Consider the following 22,967-nt stretch of genomic DNA (forward strand, 5'->3'; position numbering starts at 1 on the left):
TGTAGACATTTGTAAGATGTTCTTGAATGTAAAGGCTGAGAAATGTGCTGTTCTTCAGCTGCTTGAGTCATCTTTTTTTTTTTTTTTTTTTTTCCTGATCATCTTAAAGTTATCTCAATGTATTCGTAACATTTGCTAAGTTTTGCTTGGCTTCAGAACCACTGAAGAGCAGTTGAGGTGGGTAATGAGTGGAGTTACAGCCAAGATCCATGCTATAGGGATGATCCACGTGCTTTTTTCTCATGGATTCAGAGCTTGTAAAACTTGCCTATTGCTTTACCAGTCATGTGAATGTTGACAGGGTCAGGCAGAATAATGTTGCTCCAGAAATGGATGCTCCATAGCTGGATGCTGGCTATGTATCATAGGTCAGCTAGTTACCTTTATAAGGTGCACAGCTGTTGGCTCAGGTGAATGAAGTCAAGTACCTAGCATGTCACTGTTTACTTAATTTGTTAGAAAATGCCTTAAATTCCATGTTAATTATTAGCACTTCAAAAAGAGCATTTCAAGGTTGTTTCTTAAGAAGCACAGTTGCATTTGTACTGAAGATCTGGCTCTTTGGTAGCAAATGACATTTTATATGCTACTAGCCAAAATCAGTTTTACACTTTTGGTGAAGAGCATGGGCTGCTGAAAATGCTGTGTGAGTTTTTAATCTACAATACAGATGTTGAAATAGAGACTTTATATTGCTTAATAAATAGGAAGAAGTTTGCTTAGATTTAAAAGTATTTGATGTGATCAGGCTAACCTGTATCCACAGTTGATAAATGCTGAATCTCATCAGTTTTTATCATGCCATATCTCTAATGAATTTTTTTTAATTTAAAGTTTTAAGTGGAATGTGGAGCTTTAATGTCAGCAAACTCTAGATGATCTTGCATCATTTGGAGTCATTAGTGCTTTCCCTTGCGTGTAGCTGAAATGAGCAGTGCATTCCGTGTGGATGGAACCTGCAGTCTCCAGCTCCTTCATCCGCCGCAGCCTGCGCTGTCCCTGCAGGAGGGAGCAGCTGCGGCAGAGATGGATTCCTTACTCCAGGCAGGCCCCGGGCTCTGTCTCTCCCCAGGCCCAGTTTGATTTAAATATTGCAAGCAGATGCATTTTAGAAGGTGACAGTTGTGGCAGTTGTACTGGAGTGCGGTGTCTGCCTTTCCCAGAGGCAGAGAATGTTGTCACCAGCACTGGAATAACGCTGCTGTTTGTTAAGGATACGTGTGTTATCTTCTGCCATGAATAAAGAACTGTTAATTTATGTTCTGGGAGGTAGCAGTATTTTGTATTTATTTGAAGGAAACACATGAATCCAGTTTCCAACATAGGAGCCTTGAACAGTATTTTATATTTACATATTCACAGTGTATTTGGATTGCAGTCAATGAATTAGCTTAATGGAACACTGTCACTTTTAAAACTCCCTTTACTGTTTTTATGAGTTTGGCAGAAAATTGCCAAACTGGAAATGGAGAAATAGCTGTTTTCAATTTCTTAGGGAAGCTAAACCAGCCCAGCTTCTGCCTTTGTTTTGCTGTGTGGTCCATTGGCATCGTCATGGTCACCAATTCAGTCCTGTGTATGCACTTCTTGGGGGCTGGTAACCTGTGGCCTGCCCTCCAGCTGTTCTTTTTTTGTTGGTTCTGTTTTTTGTAGCAAAACTAAAGCTGCAAGATCACCTGTAAGAAAAGCTATTGTATATTTATTTAATCTCCAAGTTAAGTCAATCTTTTGATTATTTTTAATGTATGTTTTAGGAACTGTATTAGAATATGCAGTTTGTAAGCTCAGGAACATTTTCTTTTCATACCGTGTCATCTCTAGTATTGCTGTCTTCCTATAGTTTTTGATAAAATAAATTAAATTTAGTTTTTCTCTTGCTGTTGTCATTTTTTAAAAAAATTAGCCTGTCAAAGTTAGTTATAGCATTTGCTTTAAGACTGCAACCTCTTAATTCCTGGCTTGTACCCAAATTTTCTAGGAGTGTAAGGACTCCAGCAGAGGGACCATGAGGAAGTGATGTGTTTTCAGTTTAGGGCTGGTGAGAACTGGTATAAATTTACACTTGCTTGAACAGACTGGATTCCTGTATATTTGAGCATCCTGGTAAGGGCAGCCTTGACCTTACATGCACAGTTTTCAGATATGAAATGAGCCAAAAGAAGAGGGTCTGTTTTGTCTGACTTTATTCACAGAGGTAGTTGCACGCACTCAGGCTTACCAAAAAACGCCCAAAGTTGGTAGATCACATTTGGAATTTAGGTTAACAAATCCCACAAACAGCAGGAAAGGTAACAGTGGAGAAATACACAGATCTTTAATATCCTTAGAATCATACACAGATTATAGCAATGCTTTGTCCCTCCTGCCTCTGTTCCCTGTGGCAGAATGCTGGTTGGTTTCACATTCACATGTTACTAAACATGGCACAACAACGGAAGGCACACTCGGAGGAGAGGGATGTTGTGCTAAATTATGTTTAATTCTTTGGGACTTAAGACCATGGATGGAAAACCTCAGGGATTTTTAGATGACTTCTGTGGTTTAGATATTTTGTAGGCACTTCAGTTTAGGAAAAACTTGAATTATGTTTCTATGTCAGAAGCTAAGAATTTTGGCAGTTATGATGGCACGTGTGCACGGAGAATATATTGTCTTGATTTAAAACAGTGAAGTCTACAGCGTGTTGCAGAGGAGGTGAAGTTTTGTAGTACAAGAGCCTGTCTGAGATAGCAGGTTAACATCTGTGGCTGAGTTACTGGCCAGAGCAGGACAGGGCTGGTAACTTGGGAACCACAGGACTTTAAGTTTTTCTGAAGAACAATTCAGAACAAACCAGAACACAGAGGAAGTGATGACAAGTGGTTTGCAACGAGCTGGATGTGAAGCATAGACAGCAGTCTGCAGTACCTAACTCAGGAGTTAAAGCTCAGTGTAAAGAGAGACTTTTTGAAATTAACAGTTTGATTTCAAACAAATTAAAACCCCCTCCCAACCTCAGTAATTCTCTAATCTGTTCTGCAGTTATTTTTAAAAATAACTGCAGTGAGTACTGATTAAATTGTTATAATAATGATAAACAATGGTAATAGGGTTAAAGCCAAATTACAACTGCCTTGTTTGCATGGTCATACTTAGGTCTTCCTCCCCACAGTTAACAGTGTGCTATTTTATTAAAACCTGAGATCACATTACAAAGGCAAACTCTTAGAGCTCATGATAAACACTAAATTTCATTTAGTGTCCTACCCTTAGTTTTGTCTGGTCTATTTTTTGTCTACTTACAGTCCTGGAGAATTGAACCTTGGGAGGTAGGCTTTTACTGTCCCTCCTGGGAATATTTTCTGAATATTTCCTTTTCAGTATTTCATGGAAGGAACAATAAAGGTACACAGGCTGCAAATTCCTGGTACTGACAGTAAAATACTTGTGAATAAAGCATGACTCAGCATAGCTGCAGACAGTAACAGCAGGAAAGAGAAAAATAATTCAGGTATTAATAGATATGTTGGTATTACCACAAGGTAATCAGTTATACCTGCTCTCAGGAGACTTTTTTCTCATTGATTATGTTTTCACCTGCTGCAAGCTTCTTGTATAAATGGTGCAGTTTATCTGGCTGAGGTGCTTCAGCACCAGGAGTCAAGGGAATTTCAAAGTCAGAGGAGCTCTGGGAGTCCCTCCTCAGCTCCAGATCAGGAGTCCTGGAGCTGTCGCTTATTTCTGCCAGCACATCCTGAACGTGGGCAGTGCCATCTTCTGCAGCTTTCTCACAGCCTTTGCTTTTCAAGCCAGAGGCACCATCGTGGGCACAAGGTCTGTCCTGACCTGGTGCCTTCCCCCTGCTGCTGTCCAGCTGAGTGTCCCTGGGGCTCTCCTGCAGCACAGGAACCCCTGCTCTGCTCCCACCTCTGCCGAGGTCCAGGGCACTTCTCTCCTGGGAGGTGATGAGCACTGTGTCCATTTGGCTATCCCAGCCCTGGCTCCCTTGCTCTGATATGTGTGTTGACTGAGAAGAATTTTGGGAGGAGATGTGTGTTGAGTCACTGACTCCCTCTGAATCGCTGAACAGTGACTGGGACCCGCCAGCATCTGCTGAGGATGGGAGGTTGTCCTCATTTTCAGAGCTTTCCTCTAGTTTATTACCTGTAAAAAATTCATCCCAGCAAGGGACATTGGCACTAGAGTCCTGCTGGTCACTAGTTACTCCATTGAAATTGGCTGTGGAAGTGGCATCTGGCTCATGGGAAAGAAATTGAACTGTATTTTCTTCAGGTTCTTCTTCATCATCATCATCATCATCGTTTGATTCCTCACAGTCCACGAAGTCTACCTTGAGGGAGGTGTAAGTTGTGGTCCCTTTGTAACTTTCTGTGCTCTCGTTAATGTTTCCTTCAGAATTTTCAGCCTGTCCTGTGCTGGAGGGCCTGCTCTCTCCTCTCTGCTGTTTTGGAATCTTAGGTCTTGTAGAAATTAATTCTGAATCAAAGAGATCATCTTCATCTGGCAAGAAACAAACAGAAGATCACTAAGAAAAGTTCACATATCTGCTAAAATCTTGTTGAGAGCAAGGCTTTAATAAAAATTTATTTAGTATAAATTGAGGAAAGTATTCTTTAACCCAGCTGGAGATCTTGCAGGATGATATTGACAGCGTTTGCCTTGCATTGCCTAGCACAGTGCCTCACAGAGACTGTTAGAACAAGCCTCCCTAGGGCTGCTCTGGGACTGAGGGAATGAACTCCATCCAAAAACTTACAGGGCAGTTGAGCATTAAGTACATTTTAAGACTGCAAACAAGTGTGTTTTCACGCAGTTAGTGCTCTCTCATCCTCCTAATACCTAAGTTCACGTCATTTCTATTTCTCCTTTCCAGCTGTTGCTTTGAACACACAGACAGACTGTGGTGAACACCAAAGCTTTTGACACTTCTGCTTAGTCTCAGACTTCCATTTAAGGTGCAGCAGCAGAGCCTTTACCTGTATCAGATAATTCTCTCTTGTGGGCTCTCTTCAGTGTTCCTAAGGGCTTGTACCTGGGTTCCATGATTCTCCTGTATGACCTGCATAGGGGCTTTAATCTGAAGGGAATGAGAAAAGCAGTTAATATTTAGAACTCAGCAGATGCTTTCAGGAGCAAAAGTAAATCCTTTAACTTGTTTTAAGTACACTGCTCCATGCCTTTCATAGGCAGCAAAAATGTTAAAGCAAAGGCAGCAATAATACCCAGGACAAAGTCCTTGATTCATTGGTGAGCTTCAACAGCTGAAAGGTGGAAATCTGTCCTTTCAATATATTTACCTTAAAACATGTACATTTTTTGGAACATATCTTGTAGTTCCTTCCTTACAGAAGACAAGCTGACAGGGTTCAAAATCTGACTACAGTTTTATTCAGTGATTATGAAGTGGAAGTCTCCTTTCTTACTAAGGAGAAAAGGAAAAAGGAGCAGGAATCTTTGTTCTGTCCAGACTGACACACCACAGCACTCCTGCTCCTGGAGGGTGCTTTTTAAGCTGCCAACAACTATCCTGTGCCAACTCAGCAGAGGATGACTGGCCTCTCTGATGCTGTGCAGGGGAGGAGTTCAAGTCCCCAGAGAAACCACTTTTAAAAGAAACTTCTGAGAAGTAGCAATGAGAAATAGAAATGGGTCACAGAACAGAGTGAGACGAATCTGTATTCAGCTTCCTCCCAAACAGAGTTTAACAGCAGAAAAGCCTCTACACACAGATAGAAGTAGAATACAAACTCTGAGAATCAGCTCAACATACATGTGTGCTTCAGAAAGCCCAAGTCTCTGGGACTGAATGTAGAAAAAAGAATCTGAATTATCAGACAAGTAAAGCAAAAGGCAGTGGCACTCTTGAGAGGCTGGGATTCAGGAGGGGAATTGTCCTTACAGGAACAGAGTTTGGATCACCTCCCTCCAGCAGCCACTTGTCACTTACATTTCCATAACTTTGTCCTCAGTCCCACCCATTGGCAGTACATTGGGATACACGCTCACAGGACAGATATAGCTCAGGAAATCCTTGATCTGAATTCCAGAAAAGAAGAAGCAATTTAACAAATTACAGCAACAGTTAAGAATGTCACTTAAAGGCAGCACTGATGCAAGCACATCCACAAGTTCTACTAGTAGCCTTTGTGAAAAGACCAGTGTAGCCCACGACTCTGTTGAAGTGGGTATCTCTGGAACAAGGAAACAGGCCTGAAAGGATGCTGAGAACTCAGCCTCACCTAACACCTCACTGCAATCATCAGTTGCTACACAAGACCATCAATGTCCCTGAAAGAAATGGCTGGGCAGACCTGGAATGTGATCGCGTTTCCTTGTCCTTACTGCTGCTGATCTTCTCAAATACACGTTTTTCTTACTGGAGTTCAAGTCTCTAGTTATGCAGATCAGGTATTCCTTTCCTATTCCTAAAGTCTCTCCTGGAGTGCCCTGTAAAAGCCCGTTATGACAAAACACACTGTTTTTTCCAAACCTTCCTCTGTCATCTTCTAGATGATCTCCAGTAAATTTCCTCAAGAATTGTGTCCAGTTTGGGGCACTCCTGCTGAGCAGGTTGCAGATTACACTGCTATCTGTACAGACAGCAGGACTGCCCTGGGGTGACCCATAACGTTATTGCAACTTTGTATCTAGCAGTTATTTACTGTGATTTTTTTGCCTGTTGCTGGTGCACTTGTTAGGAAACTGTTATTTTTTCACTTCGTTCATTCCTTACTGGTGGAAAGGGATTAGTTGAACCTGTAAAGAGAGACAACTCATTCCAGAGTGTTCTCCTTTAAATTGTCTCAAACCAAGACAAGGACCCATCTATTTTTACATGTGGAGGTAGGAGTGTTACATTACCTCCCAAATTTCACCAGCAAATTCTACACTGGGACCTCAATTTAAAATTCTACATGGCAGAGCAAATTTAAACTTAATCAGGATGTTAAAACCAGTACTGCCTTCCCCCATTTTGTAGTGCAAGACTTTGTGACAGTTCCTTATTAGCACTGATCCAGTTTCAGTTCAGTTTCTTAGGAGAAAGTAGTGTTTTTAGATCTGTATCAAGTCATGTTAAATGAAAGCGTGTGATTGTGGAGAGGATGCTGCCATGAACAATTTCCTTTTAGTCTTTTAACACAGGAAAAGGGGCAAGAGCAGCAGTCAGGATGAGAGAAAATTTGGTTTAAATATGTGGGCTGAGAAAAGAAGGCAAACCCACCCAAACCTGAGTCACAGCAGATAAACAATGTATTGTAAACTAAAACTCCATGCTATAAGCATTGCATAGTTACACAATAATCTAAAATAGAAAGGCAGTCAAAACAATTGTAGAAGAGGCATACATTGAGAACAGAGAACAGGAAATAGGCTTGTAATCCTGCCCTACTTTAACAAGTTCCTCTGCAGCCATATTAAAACAAATTTCTCTGTCTTCAGCATTCAGAACTTCCTATCTCCGTACGCCTTATTACTGACAGGATTTTTTCTCCTTATGATAAATCATGTCATCCATTCCAGAATAATCAAAACCCTTTTACATTTTCTTAATCAATGTATACTCAGTACTAGAAGTATACAAACCTCACTGTACGAAGAGTGGAAAGAGAAACAAGCTCTGTACGTTCTCTCCCCAGTCCTAAAAACAGAAGAGGCACAGAAATTAGGTAACTGCTCTTCATCCTGCTCAACAGACCAGCATAACCTACTCTTGAAGTCCATTCTGAGATTCAATTATACAAGTATCAGGCAAGATACAAACTGAAACAACAGGTTTCTGTGTGGCCCAAATGCTCACCTCACTATTACACTGGTTTTCTTTTTCCTTTCCCCAAACCACATTGTGGAAGGTTTGATGCTGATTATGTGCAGGGGGGTTCCATTGAGGCAAGTCATCCCACAGGGCAGTCTGTTCCCTCGGAAGCAGTCTTCATCCTGTCCAATGGATATAAAATTAAGTTCAACAGTGACCTTTTCAACCTAGAAATTAAGCAGCACAGTATCTAGCCAAACCAGGTACCTCTCTCACTTCCAATTCCCTTGAAAGACCCTGTCACACCTTGGTTCTTTAGTGCAGCTGGCAGAGCAAATAAGTCAGAGACCAAGGCCCCAAAGTGCCATCTCAGGTTCCACCTGTGTTCCTCCAAGCTGGAGCCTCCAGCCTGACAGACATCCTGGGAATGGATGGCCTCATGCTAAAACCACACAGGCACCATCTGAGCTGCTTTTGATACACCTGGGTGTATCAAAAATGGGGTAACACCTGATTGTTCTACTCTGCTGCTCGTCTCACTTCACTTAAAAACAATTTTCAGGCTTCAAATGCAATTAAATTACTTCTAGCATAAGCTAATATATTTTCCCCTCTTTTTTTCTTAAAAAAATAGCTTCAACCCACTAACTAATGTTTTCACTCAGCTTCACATTAAGTCACCATTTCACCAGTCTTCATTAACCCAAGAGGCCCCCAACATCAGCACCTATAACCACGCTTTCAGAGCAAAGTCGGGGGAGGCTTTGCAGAACGAACGCACCCGAGGATGCCGACAGGCGTGGATCTGCGTGCGCTGGTCTGTGGTAACATGGCACAGGATTTCTGGCATGTTCCTGAACATATCAAGTTTGTTCATGTGCACCTACAGAAAGCCAGAGTTTACTCTTTATTAGTGTTTGCCAGATTGAAGCAGCTGTATAGATGTGATTCTGCTCTCCCCAAATGCTGGCAGGCATTTAAATTGTTACTCCCAATAATGCCCAAGCAGAGATGTGTCAGCCAAAACCTGGACATCTGGAACAAGTAGAACATGATACCTATAATGAAGAAGGTATCATGAGAAAATCAGAATATATATACTAACTATTAATGCTGTATGTAAATGACTTTTATCATTCACAAAATAAAAGGGAGTGAGGTAAACACTGAGCTTGAAAACTGGGAATTACCTTCTCTTTGGAAAGTCCAGATGTTCCAGACTGAAGTCAACTAGTTACCTCATTTTGAGCACAACTGCACTTTTTAAGGGAAGTTAATGAAACAGGCATAACTGTGGCCTAGAGCAGCCCTCTGAAGAGCCACTGCCAGCTCAGTGTTGGCCACAATCCTTACTGAGGATCTGTTCCAAAGCAGCAATTAGAGAAACACCACCTTGATTCCGAGTTCCTCGCTGAGGTTTATGAATAAATACTCATATCCATAAGCAGCTTTGCAGTTCAGCCATACAACATGATTACGAGACAGTGAGGTCCAGCTTCGCACCAACTCCAAGATCCCATTTAAACATTCCTCCTGAAAAGTGCAGAGAGTGCTGCCAGTCATCTTGGAAGATGCTTCCAAAGTGCTGTGATTTAGTAATGCAAAATGGCATTGCCTTGTGAGACCTTCCTAACAAAAAGGCAGTTAATTAATTAACAGATTTAAGGGCCTTTCTTCTCACAATTTATTAGACTTACCCGGCTTGGTATGTGATAAAATTTGGGATCACAAAAAGTAGTGTCCAAATACACACTCTGGATGTCTTTTACCCTGGAGGATAGAAATGTGGTATCAGACTAAAAATCATATCACAGTGCTAAGATACACACTTCCTCTCTCTTCAAAAGGGGGTAATTCTACCTCTTGATTACAAAGAATGTCAAAGGGGGCTTGTAACTGCAGTATTGCAATTGTATGTAATCTAGAATAAAAAAATGAGGAAAAAATAATGAACACCTAGCCAAATTGTCCATGCCATATGATCTTCTGTTCTTTCTATATCCCACAAATAGCTCACCTGGTCCCTGAATGCAAAAGCTCCATTCTGGCTGCTTCTCCTTTTGCAAGCCTGAAATCCCCTGTGTACAACACAGTGCCATTCTCACCTTCAAACAGAAACCTGCAGACAGCAACATTTGGGTCAAACTCCTCATTAAATGCCAGGTGGTAAAACCTTTAAAGTGTTGAAAGGACATACATGACTGAACCTGGACAGTGACCGGCTGGCAGAAGTGTCACCACTACATCTTCTTTCTGGAAGAGAGGGGTTAGCATTATTTTCAGACTGTAGTAGGTATTATGAGTACTTTTGTCAGCACAGTGAGAGCAATGCATTACTCCCCACAGCCTCCTGCAGCATTTAGCATTGCTTTAAAACCAGAGAGTCTCTTCACACTGCAGCCACCATCCTGTCATGGCGTAAGAGAGGAACAAGCATTGTATGGTGCTTATAAAGCAAGTTGGACACAAGACAGTTCTCCTTCCTTGGTTCCTGGTGAGCAAGCACAGAATAGTTTGGGTTGGAAAGGACCTTTAAAGTTCATCCAGTTCAACTCCCCTGCAATAAGCAGGGACATTTTCAATTAGATCAGACTGCTCAGAGCCTCATCCTGACCTTGAATGTTTCCAGGGATGGGGCATCCACCAGCTCTCTGGGCAACCTGTTCCAGTCTTTCACCATCCTCACTGTAAAATGCTTCTTCCTTCTATCTAGTCTGAATTGAGCCATTTTTAGGGTGGAACTATCACCTCTTTTTCTGTGCCTACAGGAGAGGAGGGGCACGTACATTTTAAAAAAAGCTTGTGCACTTCAGATGCTGCAGCTGTGTTTCCTGTACTCATGTAAACAGCATTACTGCCCATGACTGACATGAATCATTTTTTTTTTCCTGTAATTTACCTCACCAGATGTTTCATCTTCTAAAGAAATCTGAGTCGGTGTTTCAACTTCCAGTGCAACCTGTAACAAAATGATTAATTGCATTATAAGATTTACTGAACATTGTTTCATGTTTATGTCTAGTTATTTATTAGGTAGACATCTGTAGCACTCACTGTGGCTAATGCTACGCCTGTAAAATTAAATTGATTTTCCTGTAGTAAGTCATAAAGTTCCATCTCCAGTGGAATAAATTTTTCTTAAAAGTTATCTAAAAACTAAATGGAGATACCTCAGCCAAGGTGTGCATGCCTAAAAAAGAGCACGTTGGACTTTTATCAGCAACAGCTCTTGTTCCTCTGGACAGATCACATGCCTCATTTTTGGATGACTGCAAAACCCAAAATCCCAGTCCCACAGCAGTGGATCTTGCTAGGACAGCTCTGTGCTGCAGGACTTCCCACTGCCCCCTTTCACCAGAAGTAGAGCCCACAAATCACTAGGAGCATGAATTCCTATATTTGTGCAGAGATAATTATTTTTATTTCTGTAAAAAAACTCATGTTCCATTTTATAATGCCTGCATCTGCAAAGGGAAGGAAATAACTTCAAGTCACCCATACATAACACTGATCCTTTGCAGTCTGGCTCTAAACACTGGAAATCATGTACATTTATTAAGTTTTTCAGTGATTTTATACTACAACTTCTTCATGTTATAATCCATTTTCCAAAAAGCAAAAGGAAAATCAAATAACTTCAGATTATATACACTCCAAGCAATAAGAGACTTTAAATGAAGCCGAAGAGAAATAAAGGAGAGAAGCAAAGAGACATGAGCAAGGTAAGAAAATGAATACAAATTCAAGTGTACAAATGATCAGTGTAAAGATGAAGGCTGTGTAAAGCTGAAGTTGAGAGAAAATGAAAAATATTGTGGGGGGAAAAATAATTAAACAACAAACAGCAATAAACCAATGCCACAGAGCAAGCAGCAGGAAAGGCACATTGTTGGAAGTACTTAAGCCCTGAAACACTCGATCAACACCAATATTCAGACACTCCTGAGGAGCAGAGAGCTGCTTCTTTCTGAGAATCACTGCTTGGAAAGTGCTACTTTCAAAATAAACACAAACTCACAATATGATTCTCCCAAAACTTGTATTTCCAGTTAGTCAACAACAATTCCTTAGTTACTGGTGAGCAGTATAGTTTAACTTTCAAGCTGTGAGGAGACAAAAAACACAGATAAGGGTTTTTTAAAGCAGACATGAGGAACAATCTAACGACACATCAGCACCTGGCACCCAGGACATCAAACCCTGCCCTCAGAAACCTCTCGTGCGAGGAGACCTGCAGAGCTGGAAGCCTGCAGGCTTCTCCTCAGCACAGCAAACCCAAACCTACCCCTGTGTGCCCCCGCCTGCACGGTTTGGTGCAGACACAAATGCAGTGTGTGGTACGTGGTCGTAACCTAGCTGCTTGTTTCTCCAGCCCTGCACACACCCCCGGAACAGGCATTTGGGACAGTCAGCACACAGCAGAACACAGAATACTCCTTATGAAACTTGAGCTGATGCACAGAGTCCTGATGAACAAAGAGATTCTCTGCTTGCGTCAGAGGAGATGCAATATCTACTCTAATAAATCAAAGAGAGCCTAGGAACTGGTCCACAACCATTGCCACATTTAGTCATCCTCATGGTGAAAAAGATGTCCCTTGCCCTTTCTTTATGCGCTTCCATGAAAAGCCTGGCTCCATCTCCTCCACTCCTACCTGCAAGCAGTGATAAATGATTGTCTCCTTCTCCTAGGGCTGAAGATATCCAGCTCTCTCAGCCTCTCCTCACACATCACAGGGCCCTGGCCCCAGACCAGCGTGCTGATGCTGACCAAAACACCTATCAATTTACCATCCAGGGGAGCCCAGGGCTGGACACAGTACCCCAGAAAAGTCTCACAGATGCTGGCCAGAGGGGAATAACTATCTGCCTCAAACTGCTGGCTACCTGCTTGCTTATACACCTCAGAGAGCACAGCTGGTCCCTTCACTGCACAGGCACAGCACTGTCTCTGTGTAACAACACATCCAAGGAGTAACAGAGAGATCCTCATGAAGCTCATGAACATCGTGGAGTTCAACAAAACCAAGTGTACCTGAGTCTGGGTGACCCCTAGTATCGAAACAGGCTGGGGTAATAGCAGCCCTGCAGAAGACTTTGGGGTGCTGGTGGATGGACATGAGCCAGCAGCGTGCACATGCAGCCCAGAAAGCCAATCTTAATGTGGGCTGCATCCCCAGCAGTGCAGGCAGCAGGACAAGGCAGGGGGTTCTGCTCCACTCCTGTGAGCCCCACCTGCAGCGCTGCAGCCAGCTCCGGGGGGCCCAGCACAGGAAGGACAGGGACCTGCGGGAGCAATTCCAGAGACCAGCAGGATGCTCAGAGGGCTGGAGCACCTCTGCTATGAAGGCACGGCTGAGATAGCCAGGGTTCTTCAGCCTAGAGAAGAGAAAATTCTGGAGGGACATTTGTGCTACCATTTGATATTTAAAAGGGGCTTTTAAGAATTATAGAGGGGGGCTTTCTACAAGGGGACAAGGGGAGCTGACTTCAACTTGAAAGGGAGCAGGTCTAGATGAGGTACAAGGAAGAAGTTTTTTACGAGTGAGGGCGGTGAGGCACTGGAGCAAATTGCTCGGAGAAGCTGCGGATGCCCCATCCCTGAAAGAGTTCGAGGCCAGGTAGGAACAACCCGGTCTAGTGGGAGGCGTCCCTGTCCCGCTTCCACCCTGGCATTTACGGCTCACGGCAGCTCCTGGCGCCGTTCAGCCCCGCACCAGCCGCTGCCCGCCCCTGAGGCCGGCCCGCCCTCAGCCCGTACCTGCCCTCCAGCCGCCTCTTCAGGGCGGTCGCCCGCAGCCCCATCATGTGATCTGCGGAGAGAGGCACGGGGTCAGCCGGGGGACGGGACAGGCGGGGCGGCGGCGGGGCCCCGCGGCGGGGCCGGGGGAGCGGCGGGCCCTCACCCTTGTGGCAGTGCGACAGGAAGAAGGCGCGCGCGCGCAGGTTGTCGCGGTCGAAGCGGTCGATGGACAGCGCCGGGTACTCGCGCGTGCGGCCCCCGAAGCGGCTCATGGCGGGCGGCGCGCGCTTCCGCCCGCCCGGCCTCCCAGCCAATCCTGAGGCGACCCCGCCCCGCGCCGGCCTATCAGGGGCGGGCGCGGCCTTTTAAAGGGAGCATGACGGGCGGTTGCCTGGCGACCGTTGGCGTCGGGAGGGCGCGGCCGTGAGGGGCTGGGGGAGGCCCTGAGGGGCGCCGCCATCGTGCCTCGGCCGCCGCTCCGCCCCGCCGGAGAAGAGTCCCCGCTTTGCCTCTCTCGAACCGAGGTGGGCCGCCTTAAGGGCTGGGTGGGCGGGTTGTGGCCAGGGCGGTGGGAGCGGGGTGAAGTTACGGTCGCAGCGCAGTTTGCGGATGCAGGCCGGGGTGCATCTGCCTGAGCGCCTCGGAATGTACAGGGGACTATCGGGTAGAGTAGGCAGAAGCCGCTGGAAAGAGGGGAACTTAGATTAGGTATTAGGAAGAATTTTTTTACAGTGCAGGCGGTGAGGCACTGGGACAGGTTTCCCAGGGAGGCTGTGCTGCCCCAGCCCTGGGACAGTTCGAGGCCAGGTTGGATGGGGCTCAGACCAACCTGACCTAATGGAAGGTGTCCCTGCTCATGGCAGGGGGTTGGAATGAGATGATCTTTAAGGGCCTTTCCAACCCCTTAACATCCTCTGAAATCTCTTACTGGCTCTTCTAAGACTCGAAGCATGTCCTGTGTTTGCCGACTTAAGTGATGTAGGAGGTACGGCCATCTCCTCCCTCTGCTGTGCCCCAGGGCCTCTTCTGCCTCGGAACATGGTGCTCCTGGTCCAGGCTGAGGATGCAGCAGGGCCGCCTGTCCCGCTGGATACCCTGGCCTGGAGCCAAGGTGCCACTGCTCTTCAGCTTTAAGTTTGCTGGTGAATATGAGTGTGCACCCTAGGTATACCAAAATGGGTGAAGGTACACACACCACTCCTCCCCAGCACCAGGCACACAGGCTGTGACCCACAGTCCTGCTCCACCTGCTGACATGGAGCCCCTCACTCATGACAGCCCTCCCCCAGTGGCTAATTTTTCAGGACACATCCTGTTCCTGCTCCAGTGGCTGGAAATTTAGTACCCCCACCTACTCCAGATATCATAGGTGCTCATACCCCCAGCCTGACTCCCAGAACTGGCACCAGTGTTCATACACAGGCCTCACCAGGAGCTGGCACTTTGTCCTTGCAGCACACACACATGTGGAATACAGAGTTTGTGCAGAGTGACGGTTAAGATTTAAGAAGATACGAAAGTGAAGATCAGGTGTAGGACTTAGTACTGACTGGTCCTGTTTTACACAGGACAGGCTTATTTTATACTCCTATCTGTCTATTCCCATCTTTGCTTCTCGCTGCTCCTGCACATTCCTCACAGGTCTATACAGTTCTGTGGATTCCCACACCTCTCCAAGTCTGGGTCCCCCTGATTAAGTCTCACCAGTGCAAAGTCCAGATTGGTCTCCTTGGATGTCATTCCTGTAGTTTCTTGATAGCCCATCTATTAGTGCTGGAGTTGAGGTTTGTTTATCAGTGTTTGTTTTGTCAGGTCCCTATCTCTGCGTATGTTGTTTGTTTCCCCCTTTTCCCAAATTTCCCAACTGACAAGGTCCCTGATCAGATAACCTTGCTGGAATAAACATTCTCACACTCTTCCGATGCCACAGGTGTGGTTCTCATCATCACTTTCCTCATTTGCTGCTCAGGTTTGTGTCCCCATACATTGTTTTATGTCTTCCTGCCCTTCCTCTAAGCCCATGTTGCAGTGAAAGTGGTCCTTGGGCAGATGCCCTAAGGGAGCAGACACTCTCCTCCCACAAACCCCCACAGCTTTTATAACTATATACAAGGTTCAGGAAACCACCATCAGTGAGCCCAGGCTAGTTAGGATTCCACAGTAACTGTGTTATGATTAACATTAAAAAATGTGTTCCCAAGGCCAAAGCACTCACTGTTTACCCTAAATTAGGAGCTGGCAAACATTATCATCTCAGCAAAGCCCACTTCACTGTTCAAAAATTCCCTTTAAATGAAAAGCGTTCATATTAAACTGAATATTTTCTTACCATTCTCCTGTCCTCTCTATTTGCCTTTGTCTGTCTGTTGTCTTTCATCTCTTCCCTGAATTCCTGGCTGGAGTACAGCTGTCTCCTGCTCTGGTACAATGAAAACAGCTCTGTGCCTGGAACTTGGACACACAATAGACACAGAGTACATTTTTTAAATAGCAGCCCCAAAATGGGATGCTTTCATTACATGAAGTCACTAAGCTGGAACTTTCAATACATGATCTTTATTTTTTGGGCAGGAACACCTGTGGACAGGCACTGTGAATTAATGGTGACTCAGGAAGAGCCAGACCTCCCCACATGTCTCGAAGAAAAACCTTCATTAGGTGAATCCAGCATGTCCAGTAAAGAAGTACTTAACACTAATGACATGTAAGTTACCACAAGACACTTCATTTCATTCTAGCTTAGCATTTATTAGGATCTAATATTATTGCTCATCATATTAACTGTCTAAAGTCAATACTGACTGACAACAGTTCTCATCAAACACTGATAAAAAATACAGAGCTTGAAAAATCCTGAGATGGCTACAAAAGAGCCCTTTGCAGCACAGGAGAAACAAACTTACCCTACTTACTACCCTAAATTTAGAATAAGGATCTGTGCTTATCCTGGTAATTTGTATTTGATACCTCATAACCAGGTGGGAAAATTACTTTTTTAGTTTAGTGAATGGCTGCTTTCAATTTAAAACTGCTGCAGTGCCTGGTGAAAGAATGCTTGGAGTACTGAACTGCAAGAAAAGGTTCAGTGTTGCCAGAAAAATGCCCTTTTACGTATTTTTATTGATCTCTAATAAATGTATTTGATAAGAGATGAAAGGCCCTTTCTTTGTCTGCTGCTGGCTCTCATACAAACAGGTGACAGGTGTGCAGACTTCTTTCTGCCAGTTCCACATTGTGATAACAATAATTCTTGATATAATTTTCCCAAATATTTTTATCCTGTGGTGCAAGACTTTTTTTCCAATTTCTGCTTTTCTAAAAGACTAATGACATTTTGCATTTGGTACGATTTCAGCATTCAACTTTTCAAGCTCTCTGTTAATATAGGAACACCAAATAAAGAAATTAGGCAAGGTTTGGAGGCAGCATGGTACCCATAGGGAAAGAAACTATTCATCCTCTCACTGCAAAATCCAGAAGCTTTCATTCCTTGGAGATACTTTCCTAGTTATGAAGCTGAAGCTTGGTGACATTTCAAACCTGGGAAAGGACTCATCTCTGATCATACCTGCTAGGCATGATAGTGATGGGTGTGTTTTGCTGGCAGAAGCAACAGAAGTTCTATTTGAGCAGCCAAATAAGATATACTTAGGAAAGCAAATGCAGTGAAATTCAGAAGTCAAATTATTTTTTAATGTAGTTCAAATCCATCCCTGATGAGTATCCACTCTCTACAATTTTTATTGCTTTTTTGTTGCTGTTGTTTTTAGTTTGTTTGAGTTTTTTTTTTCTCATTTATCTCTTTGATTAAGTTTCTTTTCAGTTTGAGTTGCCCCAGTTCTGCTCTTTTCAGGTTTAGCAGCTGATTAACCTGTTTGCTGTGCCTCAGCAGACTGAACAAATGGGTTTTGTGTGAGGAGGAAGTCAGTGGCAGTCTGTTTGCTTGGGCAAAGGTAGAAACGTGAATTCTGGCAGGTTATGTGCCTTATCTCCTTATCCAGTTTATCTCTGAAGACCTCATCTCTGGCACTGGCACTGTGGCCATGTCACTGACTGTGCATTTCTCCTTTCCCCTCCTCTCCCACCCTGAGTGTTTGCTGTTCTTCAGGAACAGCCCAGATCTTCATTCTGTGGTTCCCAGTTCGGTGCCACTTCAGGAGCAAGAAAGAAAAATCTGGAAATCTGCCTGCCTGCCCCAGGGGGACTGCAACTGCAAAGATGTGAAATTCAAAAATTACTGCATTTAGTATTTTTTTAGTTCATCAATATGCACAGTTAAATTTTAGGAAGGTTGAGTCAAGATGTATATGGAAGTACAAATGAGTTTGGTTTGACATCAAATAGTGGATTTAATTTGATTTCCAACTGCTTATAACTTTTTCCCTTTTTAACCTCAGACTTTGAACTCTGTAATTCCTTTATTTTAAAATTTTGTTCTATCCATTACTCTATGTCCTCAACAAAATCACTTGCTTCTGTCTTCTCTATTTAATTTTTTTAAGTCTAATTTCAGGAAGATGGCTGAAGTTTCTGAAGTCATGACTAAAGCTGACATCAAACCAAAATCTATGCATCGTGCCAAAGTATGGTCAGATGACGTAGAGAACTTATACAGATTTCAGCAAGCTGGATACAGAGATGAGGTGGAATATAAACAAGTAAAACAAGTTGATGAGGTAAGATTTAGAACTTTGTAAGAGTTACTACTTTAAACTTCTGTCTCATGTAAAATATGGAGTAAAAATGGAGGTGTTGCTTATTTTCTTTCATTTAGGCTAGGCTCTGATACATTGGGTTTCCTCACAGGTCTGACTTGAATTCTTGAGCTGTTGTTAACTGTGTAGAATAACTCATTTCACAGAAGTGAAGCAGAAATACTACCCAGCCTGTGTTCTGTTCCCCATGTCTGATGCATTTAGAAGCATCACAGATCTCTTTGAGCCGATGTAGCTGATCTCCAAAGGAATCATTCAGTGTTCAGGAAAGAAATATTTCCAAGTGAGCTCTCTGAAGCTTCCCCATTAGTCTGTCAATAGACTTGATAGGAAACCTGTTGATTGTCCATGGAGTCAGTCCTGTGTCATTGCTACTGCTTCAGTTTGCAGTTGGATTTTGTGGCAGCACAGTCAGGCTTTGTGCACACTCAGAGCTTGGCCTCTATCAAAATGATGTCCACAATGGAAATATTTGAGCTGTACTAAAGGCAATAGTGACACAGGCTCTTGTCAACACCAGGGACTTGTGCCTCTGCTCACTGCAGTTGTTAGTGATGCTCCCCAGCACATCAAATGAACTCCTGAGTGGTGGCCAAATATCCAGTGGCTACTCTACATTCAAAATAGCAACCAACAGGTTAATTCAGCAAACAATGTATCATTTTTATTACAGCTCTGTAATTTATCTTCCAAAGCAACAAATATAGTATGAAGAACACAGTTTTAAAATATGTTGAGCTCCTGTGCACATAAGAAAGAACAGAAAGTTGCAAGAAACTCACTCCCCATCCAGTTAACTCAAAACACAGCAAAACACATTGATGTGCATAATAAGATGCAGTTTATTGTTTTATTGTGGGCTCTGATACCACTGCAAAGGCTGTGGTATAATTTTCAGTAAGTGCCGAAGGAAATCACGTAATTATTGTGGTAGGTAATTATTGTGTGTTCAAGATTTATGACAGGGCACAACCACTGGCAGTTAAACCCTGATGAAAGTTAATGAATACCACTGACTAATTGTAATGTGCGTGTGCGTTCAGTTCCAGCATGCCAGGGCCTGGCAGTGATTCTCTTTCAACTTACGTATTCCAAAATGTCTTGTTTAGTCCATATTATTGTTACTAAAGATGCAATTACAATGTAGGTGGAATGAATATTAAGGCTCTTATGTTTAGACAGACAGTAGCAATAACAAAGCTGTATGCCTGAAGCCATAAGGTAAGTGATGAAACCACTTCTGGGGCTCTCCCATTAGAGAACGCTCTAGTCTGACATCGTGTTGTCAGCTCTGCCTGGAAGAGAAATAAGATGCTTAGTACCTGATTTTTAAGGTTTAGTTTAATCAGAAACAGTCATACATGCTCAAGCTGAAAGAGCTACTAAAGCTATAAAGCTGTTGAACATGCAAATGCTGAAGCTTTTAATTTAAAGCTTTACACTGTGAAACAATGAAGAGCACCAGGGTGATGCTGAGTTTATGTGGGACTGATCCTACTGTCTTTGAGACTGATACAGTCTGAAGCTTACTTTATTTTCATTAAATTACTAATGAAAAGAACATTTTTCATGGTTAGATGGATCTGAAAGAAACCTTAAATATATGTCAGTCTTACAGAAGCAGACACTTGCAGCCTCTCAGATTACTGAATAACTGAATAGCATCAATGTTATATTCCTAAACAAGGTGTTTTAAAATCTTTGACTTGTCCAATTTTAAATTAGCCTGTTAAATATCCTTAGATTCCTATTTCTAGGCTTTTCAGATCACATAACATTATACTAAACCTGAAAACTGGTTTCTGTCATCTTGTTCTCAATCTGTTTTAAAAGTTCAGCTAGTTAATAGAAAAGTAGTATTTAGATGCAAATGAGGGTTTCCTATTAAAGTATACCCTGTATTTCTTGCAATGTCATGCACAAACATCATTTAATGTGAGCGTGTCCAGGTGATTTTATATCCTTTTTGTTCTACTTGTAGGTAGAGTGCTGGCCAGAAACCGGATTTGTTAAGAAACTCCAGAGAAGGGACAATACATTCTATTATTACAACAGGCAAAGAGAATGCGAAGACAAAGATGTCCGTAAAGTGAAAGTTTATGTGTATTAGTGTTGTTACTGTTATGGTTGGTTTGTTTGTTTTTATAAATAATTTCTTAAGACCTATAAGTAAATGAACTGTGTAATCTGGCTGACCTTAAATATCCATGGCATGCTTAGATAGAAAGGGGATTTCTGGAAATGTAGAGAAGCCTGAACTATAGACATAGAAACTTCACTTTTTCCTTCCTATAACTAAAAGTCTTATTATTCCTCATTTTCCTGGTTACAAATGCTTTGACATAAAGCTAAAAAACTGGTAAATGGGCATCATACATTTCAGTTAACTGTATAAAGTCTATTGTAAGTACAAGAATCAATCTTTATTCCAAACAATATAATCTAGTTGACACTGGTTAATGTCAGCCACAGTCTCTTGGGGTAGCTAAGGGTTATGAGACTCCAAAGGGCCAAAGTGAGGCCAGAGCCCTGACTGACATTTCCTTGGAGCACAGCAAGAAAAACAAGCAAAGAATTTAAGTGAAGGATGCTGAACAATCAAGTAACAATGGCTAGTGCAGAGCTGCAGATGTAAAGACTGGTTATTGTGATAGAAAGAGGCACCACAGAAATGTTTTTTTTGTCCATCCCCAAAGTATTTTTGTCAGTTGCCAGTATTAATTACTCAAAGAGGAAGTATTAATTGATTTAGTAGCATATGCCTTCTTGCAGGGGTGGATTGTGGATTCCCAGGTGTTGGGAACATGCAGTGTAAAACTCCAGGGAGAACTTGAAATCCACGCTCAATAATATTTAGAGGAAAGTGACATACACAGATGATATGTGGGATTTCTGGGCAGAATTCATGTCATCTAACTTCAAATGTCACATTATCAACATCCACACCTGATCCTGTCATTTGGACAGCCTTTGTTCTGAATAGAGAGAAGCTCTTGTGGGCACAATTAATTTATTTTAAGTGCAGCTATGTAACGTTTTCTTTGAATGTGCTGCTGTGACATCAGCTCTGCAGCACCTGCCCATATCTGGGCTACTGAGACACTCAATGAAGATGAGGGACTGTAGTTACCTTCACTCATGAGGGGATTTAATTAAAATGCTTTGAGATGCCAAAACTCTTGATAATTGACCACTAGAACAGACTCTTGTTATGTAAACCTGTAGGTGTGTTTGAGGTAGTTACAAAAAAAAAAAGTTATTAATATTTCCTATCTCTAGACTGTTAACCAAGGGTATCTAAACTTAGTTTTAGGCATGAGTTAGCAGTGTACATTTTACCACCTATCTTATGGATATTCTTCATTTATTTGAGCCTAAGATGGAAGCAGACTCAAGATGAGAAATAGAGGACTTACAGCTCCTGGTCAAAATAAGAAGTATGAATGCAGTATTTAAAAGACCTCATTGACAATGACTGCTGATGATCTCCTCATCTTATTTAGACTACTTGGAAAGTTTTAGCTTAAATTTGTATGGGCTCTGTTAGAGAAATTACTGAAAGATACTGTGAAGCAGCTATGAAACTTATATTCCCAGAAGGTTTTAATGGCATATAGAGAGTTACTGCAATGTAGAGAAATAAAGCATTGCTACAATGAATGTCACTTCAGCCTTTCATTATGATTTGTTTTATGCTTGGAGTGCTCTGGATGTACTTTTTAAAGACAGGACTTTTTGCATGCTTTGCAGTTAAATAGTGGGAACAGAGCAATTATGAGATAACCCATCTGTTTTTTCACTTTAGTGTAGTGGATCTCACTTTGTAAACTTTATAGATTCCTAAAAACAAAATATTCCAGTGGACATGAAAACAGCCTTTAAAGAATTTCACAAAAAATAGATGTGGTGTATAGCCTGCTCAAATTTATTGTCAGAAATTATTGCTATCAGCTCGCACAGAAGAAGTGAGAACATTTGGTACAGCCATTTTCTCAGTCTATAAAAAAGACATAGTTGGGCATTTGGGAACAGGAATTAAAACTGCAGGTAACTTTTTAGGATTTATTGTGATTTTTTTTTTCCTCAAGAAAGATTTTTTAGAAGTTGAAACACATATAAGAGATTATTTTGGCATTCCCTCATTTTACCTGACTACTCCTCGATATTTTTGAATTTTTGCAGTATTGCTGGATGCTTCTGTCTGTATTTTAAAACCATGAGTGTGCATTTCATGCAGCCCATGGATATTTTACTTCAAACTAATAGCATGGAAATTCATGTTCCACTTTATATGAGTTGACAGATCCTTCCCACTTTGAGAGAGTGAGTTACCTAGATATTACACTTTTCAGCACTGTCAATGTAAAAAATGATTGAATGTCACTGTGATATTTAAAAGATTCACAGGATGAAAGAGAAAAACAAGCCTTGTAATTAGCAAGACCAGTTTACAGAGATGGCCTTTGTCAAGCCTGGTGACTTTGGGAGTTCTCATTACGGAAACAGCAGGTTTTGTACTGGCAGTGTTGGTTTCCTTTATAATTGTCTTTTGACATCCAGTTTATGCTAAACTTAAGATGATGTGACCACTCCTCCAGCCTACCAACGCTCCTCCTGACCAGGCTTTGGCGTTCAGCTGTGCTGGTTGAGCATGAAGCTGATACTTGAGTACCAGCAAGGTTTCCTCTGCTGCCTGTGTGCTGAGTCATTCAGAAGAGCTGTCAAAAGAACTCAGTGTTTTCTCTTATCTGATACG

At 42.5% G+C, this 22,967-nt stretch overlaps 2 protein-coding genes across 6 annotated transcripts; one reads left to right on the top strand and one right to left on the bottom strand.

Annotated features, from left to right (window-relative positions):
• Positions 1-72: 72 nt before the first annotated feature.
• On the bottom strand, positions 73-13,913 carry DCLRE1C (DNA cross-link repair 1C). Of its 2 annotated transcripts, none has more exons than XM_038154391.1 (14): positions 13,660-13,913; positions 13,515-13,566; positions 11,772-11,856; positions 10,653-10,712; positions 9,951-10,006; positions 9,771-9,872; positions 9,451-9,523; positions 9,146-9,286; positions 8,535-8,636; positions 7,799-7,935; positions 7,585-7,639; positions 5,948-6,036; positions 4,977-5,077; positions 73-4,500 (listed from the first exon to the last, which is right to left on the bottom strand). In XM_038154391.1, the coding sequence occupies exons 1-14, from the start codon at positions 13,766-13,768 to the stop codon at positions 3,542-3,544; spliced, it is 2,121 nt and encodes a 706-aa protein (XP_038010319.1). In that variant the 5' UTR covers positions 13,769-13,913; the 3' UTR covers positions 73-3,541. The 2 variants fall into 2 exon arrangements, with proteins under 2 accessions (XP_038010319.1, XP_038010320.1); XM_038154392.1 differs by lacking the exon at positions 13,660-13,913 and adding an exon at positions 12,789-13,132 and having other exon boundaries at positions 13,515-13,560.
• On the top strand, positions 13,526-22,327 carry MEIG1 (meiosis/spermiogenesis associated 1). 4 transcript variants are annotated; one of them, XM_038154396.1, is made up of 4 exons: positions 13,526-13,585; positions 16,068-16,200; positions 18,010-18,172; positions 20,193-22,327. In XM_038154396.1, the coding sequence occupies exons 2-4, from the start codon at positions 16,097-16,099 to the stop codon at positions 20,319-20,321; spliced, it is 396 nt and encodes a 131-aa protein (XP_038010324.1). In that variant the 5' UTR covers positions 13,526-13,585; positions 16,068-16,096; the 3' UTR covers positions 20,322-22,327. The 4 variants fall into 4 exon arrangements, with proteins under 4 accessions (XP_038010324.1, XP_038010323.1, XP_038010326.1 ...); XM_038154395.1 differs by lacking the exon at positions 13,526-13,585 and adding an exon at positions 13,874-14,020; XM_038154398.1 differs by lacking the exon at positions 13,526-13,585 and adding an exon at positions 13,962-14,020 and having other exon boundaries at positions 17,999-18,172.
• The last annotated feature ends 640 nt before the right edge of the window (positions 22,328-22,967 follow it).

Source organism: Motacilla alba, chromosome 1A (assembly GCF_015832195.1).
Source record: "Motacilla alba alba isolate MOTALB_02 chromosome 1A, Motacilla_alba_V1.0_pri, whole genome shotgun sequence".
Lineage (NCBI taxonomy): Eukaryota > Metazoa > Chordata > Aves > Passeriformes > Motacillidae > Motacilla > Motacilla alba.

Coding starts and splice junctions, on each gene's coding strand:
- DCLRE1C (XM_038154391.1), bottom strand. CDS start 13,768: ATGAGCCGCTTCGGGGGCCGCACGCGCGAGTACCCGGCGCTGTCCATC. Junction 7,936..8,534: donor ACGCCTGTCGGCATCCTCGG/GTGCGTTCGTTC, acceptor TCCATTGGACAG/GATGAAGACTGCTTCCGAGG. Junction 6,037..7,584: donor TCCACTCTTCGTACAGTGAG/GTTTGTATACTT, acceptor TCTGGAATTCAG/ATCAAGGATTTCCTGAGCTA.
- MEIG1 (XM_038154396.1), top strand. CDS start 16,097: ATGGTGACTCAGGAAGAGCCAGACCTCCCCACATGTCTCGAAGAAAAA. Junction 16,201..18,009: donor GTACTTAACACTAATGACAT/GTAAGTTACCAC, acceptor GTCTAATTTCAG/GAAGATGGCTGAAGTTTCTG. Junction 18,173..20,192: donor AAGTAAAACAAGTTGATGAG/GTAAGATTTAGA, acceptor TTCTACTTGTAG/GTAGAGTGCTGGCCAGAAAC.